The 4,747-nt window shown below is 49.6% G+C and overlaps 1 protein-coding gene across 1 annotated transcript in view; it reads right to left on the bottom strand.

Moving 5' to 3' along the window:
* Positions 1 to 1,592: 1,592 nt before the first annotated feature.
* Positions 1,593 to 4,747, bottom strand: part of baiap3 (BAI1 associated protein 3) — a gene marked incomplete at both ends in the record, with an annotated part of 31,207 nt that continues 28,052 nt past the window's right edge. The window contains 9 exon segments of the mRNA XM_084437682.1: positions 1,593 to 1,696; positions 1,889 to 2,094; positions 2,227 to 2,350; positions 2,430 to 2,550; positions 3,166 to 3,249; positions 3,359 to 3,433; positions 3,969 to 4,077; positions 4,374 to 4,453; positions 4,562 to 4,630. Of these exon segments, the coding sequence (XP_084293808.1) occupies positions 1,593 to 1,696; positions 1,889 to 2,094; positions 2,227 to 2,350; positions 2,430 to 2,550; positions 3,166 to 3,249; positions 3,359 to 3,433; positions 3,969 to 4,077; positions 4,374 to 4,453; positions 4,562 to 4,630 (972 nt within the window).

The following is a 4,747-nucleotide window of genomic DNA, read 5'->3' as shown; positions in this document are numbered from 1 at the left end:
AAACAGTAGAGTCTGCTCGTCTGAAACAGTAGAGTCTGGAAACAGTAGAGTCTGCTCGTCTGAAACAGTAGAGTCTGCTCGTCTGAAACAGTAGAGTCTGCTCGTCTGAAACAGTAGAGTCTGCTTGTCTGAAACAGTAGAGTCTGCTCGTCTGAAACAGTAGAGTCTGCTCGTCTGAAACAGTAGAGTCTGCTCGTCTGAAACAGTAGAGTCTGCTCGTCTGAAACAGTAGAGTCTGCTCGTCTGAAACAGTAGTCTGCTTGTCTGAAACAGTAGAGTCTGCTCGTCTGAAACAGTAGAGTCCGCTCGTCTGAAACAGTAGAGTCTGCTCGTCTGAAACAGTAGTCTGCTCGTCTGAAACAGTAGAGTCTGCTCGTCTGAAACAGTAGAGTCTGCTCGTCTGAAACAGTAGAGTCTGCTCATCTGAAACAGTAGAGTCTGCTCGTCTGAAACAGTAGTCTGCTCGTCTGAAACAGTAGAGTCTGCTTGTCTGAAACAGTAGAGTCTGCTCGTCTGAAACAGTAGAGTCTGCTCGTCTGAAACAGTAGAGTCTGCTTGTCTGAAACAGTAGAGTCTGCTCGTCTGAAACAGTAGAGTCTGCTCGTCTGAAACAGTAGAGTCTGCTTGTCTGAAACAGTAGAGTCTGCTTGTCTGAAACAGTAGAGTCTGCTTGTCTGAATGCTGGCAGTTGAACTTGGTCTTTCTTCCAAAGATTCTGAGCCACTGCACCTCAACAGATTGTGTATTGTATGTATTTATGTGCCATTGGATGTCTATTGTTTCACGGTCATCATTGTTTTGATTTTTAAAAAAGGAGATGATTAACAACACAAAATTTTGAATTATTTGTGATCATATTCAAATACAGTTTCTTGACAAGTACATTGGAACTGTACAATACACAGCAACACAGTCCATTACAATTCAAGGACAAGTCACATTTACAATAACAAATCATTTTTTAACTTACATAATCTGAAGAGATATAACCATTTATCAATCATATTTGAGCATAGATGACCTTAAACATACATGGTGAACATGGGAGAGGAAAAAGCGGCCCTCTTGTTTACAAACTGAGACGACACGCTGCTTCGGCTGACAGACCTCACGTTTCATGTTGTGCTACTTTTCTATCCGGAAATAATACAAAATATATGCATGAACACGGCTGTGAAATCCACTTAAATGATGCAGCTCCATCAATATACAGACAAATTATGTTTGCTTAAGTTTAAATCTATCATATCAAAGAGAATACAACAACATTACATTCATAGACTTCTTAACAAAATATATAGAGTCATAATAATCATATAGAGAGTAATAATAATCATAGTTCAAACTATGTGTCACGTTTCTCAGATGAACACTGAGACATTTAAACACAGCACAGTGACAGGACACACGTTCCCCAGGAAAACAGTAATGTGTCTTACTGTACCATGTTTTTCATCAAACATATTTACTGCACATACAGGAGGGTTTCAAATCTGTAAACATTGTAAACATAGTACAACAGGTACAAAATCTCACATAGCAAGGACAAGATTAGCTCAGAAAACACCAATACACCAGTGAGTGCTGACCACTTACTCCTCTTCCATAGACTTCTCAATCTCCTTGAGCCGGCGGACGAACTCCTGCGCCTCCTTGTCTCCCGTCCGCGCGTCCAGCAGTCTCATGATTGGCTTTTCTGGAGAGGGGGAGCAGACAGAGGTAAGCGCTTCCAACGCCTCACACAATTACCTTTCAATTGAAGAGATGTCCAAGTTGAATTACAGAAAGTGATTGGAAACCCTTCCCAGACGTGACCCCAGCCCTCCCCGGAGAGCTGCTCTCTCTCAGAGATGAGATGGGGCCTGAGATGGAGGCCCAGGCCGCGTACCGCTGGGTTTGCTCCGGGAGAGGTGCAGGATGGAGGGGGGGACGCTCTTCCCGGACGCCGAGGCGCTGGGTCTCCCAGGCCAGCAGAAGTCACTCAGCGGGGCCACGGCTTCGCCCGCAAAGTCATTGGTGGACAGCCAATCATAGTCCATCACAGTGAAGGTCAGACAGGAAAACCTGTGTCTGTACTGCTCAGGGCTCACATGGCTGGAGGACAACAAACAAACAAACAAGCAAACGAACAAACAAACAACGGTCAACCTTCAAAGCATGGTCGCAGCCATGTGTAAGTGTATGTATTGTATGTTTGATGGCTACTTTACGGGTTCCAATACTCACAAGTAAAAGAGCTCGTCAAACACAGGGTGGAGGGTCTTGAGCTTGACTTGGGTGCGCTGGCTCTTGGCCGTGGGAAAGAGGTGGTGGGGACACAGTTCCACGATGATGAAGGGGTCACTCAGCCCTGCGAGGGGGGACAGGGAGATGGTGTTGCCACTGCTGGCGAGCCAGAGGCTGCAGGTCAGTGTCGGTGGGGTATTTACCGTTGGCGTCCAGGGCAATAAGATCAGCTGCATGCAGGATCTCCACGGTCAGCTTCTGCTCGGAGAGGTCGTAGTAACACTTCACACTGATACGTCCGAACCGGGTGTGCTTCAGCGTTCTCTGAAAACCAGATCCACGTTGTGAAACTAGGGCTGTCAATTTAACGTGTTTACATTAGATTCATTCATTTTGCAAACATTTACACGTTAATAAAAATGAACGCAAATCGCATTCTTCCATTACGTCCAGCTGTAGGTGGCACAGTTGGCACCCAACACAAGGCCTGCTCAGACCCACCCAACACAAGGCCTGCTCAGACCCACCCAACACAAGGCCTGCTCAGACCCACCCAACACAAGGCCTGCTCAGACCCACCCAACACAAGGCCTGCTCAGACCCACCCAACACAAGGCCTGCTCAGACCCACCCAACACAAGGCCTGCTCAGACCCACCCAACACAAGGCCTGCTCAGACCCACCCAACACAAGGCCTACTCAGACCCACCCAACACAAGGCCTGCTCAGACCCACACAACACAAGGCCTACTCAGACCCACCCAACACAAGGCCTGCTCAGACCCACCCAACACAAGGCCACAGCGCCGCACTCACTGTTGCTGAGGAGAGTTTGCTCATTTTCATTAAAGAGGAGGGATGTGTTCACTTCTAATCAAAATCCCGTTCCACTGCGGGGTTTGAAGCTTCAAGTTTCCACCACAGTGGGCGGCCGCCTACCTGCTGGGAGATCTTCTCCAGGAAGAACTGTTCTATCAGCTCAAAGGAGGAACACTTGTTCAGCCTCAGCTCCTCGTCCAGGGCCTGGGGGGGGGAGAAGGGGGGGGGGGGGGGGTTGTCAGTCAACTCAACAAGCCCCCCAGAAATACCACTCAGTCACAGACAGGATTCACCGTGACACTAGAAGTCCCACCTTGTAGTCTCTGCCACTCTTCATGTCATCGCAGGCCAGTCCCTCTCCGTCAGCGTGGAAGAACTGCACCAGGGCCTGGAGGGGAGCAGAGGAGGGGACGCAGAAGGACAGGCAGCTGCTGGATGAGCACTGCAGACAGGCTTCTCCCCCGCTCAGAGCATACGTCTGGGTCTATCCGCAGCTCTGCGTGTTTCTCACGGACAGCATGAGACCCCCGCTGGGAAGACGGGACCTCCGGGGGGCTGCAGCATGTCTACCCACCACTTAGCATATCATGACTTCCCATGCAAATCTGCTGTGTGTGTGTCCCTCGCCAGCTCTACTCCATTAGAATACAGGAAGTCTCACGCTCTCGTTCTGCAGGGGCTCCCCTCTCCTCTGCGCTGAGCCACTGCCAACGGACCTCATGAATATAACAATGTCCCAGCAGCAGAAGCAGGGATACAGTAGCTAATGATGATGGAGGCTGGACTGGACCGAACCGGCCTGGGCCCTGGCCACTAAGGCTGGACTGGACCGAGCTGGCCTGGGCCCTGGCCACTAAGGCTGGACTGGACCGAGCTGACCTGGGCCCTGGCCACTAAGGCCCAGTATGGATGAGAGCACTGACCTCCACAGTGTACTGGAAGCGGTTGTAGAACTCCACCTGGACCCCTCTGTTCTCAGCGATGGTGTCCAGGATCATGCTGAGGAGCAGCTCCCACATGCTGTGGAGAACTCTGGGACACAGTCAGACACGCCCAGTCAGAAACGCCCAGTCAGACCGCTGAGCACAACCCCGTCCCCAACCCTACAACCCCAACCCCACAACCCTAACCCTAAACCAGCACAGAACATGAGGTCAACCCTGCCCCCAAAACCAGCACAGCACAGAACATGATGAGCAGAAGGGCCTGGAACATGGCTCACAAGCAGCTAGGAACCTGTCAGTTTACGTTTGGTGTCAGGCGGGCTGTCATGGTGATGTGTTGAAGAATGCATCTATAGTAGTGTGAAGGGTTAGGAAGGTAATTACCTCGCCAGATTCTCCTTCACCAGGCTCTCACTGAGGATGACTAGAGTGTCATGTAAGTATTTCATGAGGGGAGACACCGCCTGGAACAAAGTCACATTAATACTTGAGAATTCAGACAGACTAGACAGGTTGAAGAAGCAACGTTCCACACAGGAGGAGCTAGAATGAGCAGAAGTGTCATGTCTTACGTCATCGTTGTTGATGGAGTCGGGGGACAGGCTGATATGCTGGATGTACCTTCTCAGCTCGGAGATCATCTATACAACACAAACAAACACACAACTGCAATGGTTCTGCTTGACCCCAGGGTTACACACATTTCACAATGATTAATGGACTTGAAAATGATTATTATTAGTTGGGTTCAGGAGTTC

Source organism: Borostomias antarcticus (assembly GCF_949987555.1).
Source record: "Borostomias antarcticus genome assembly, chromosome: 5".
NCBI lineage: Eukaryota > Metazoa > Chordata > Actinopteri > Stomiiformes > Stomiidae > Borostomias > Borostomias antarcticus.
Note: the sequence above shows the minus strand (reverse complement) of the source record. Positions and strands in the feature narration are given on the sequence as shown.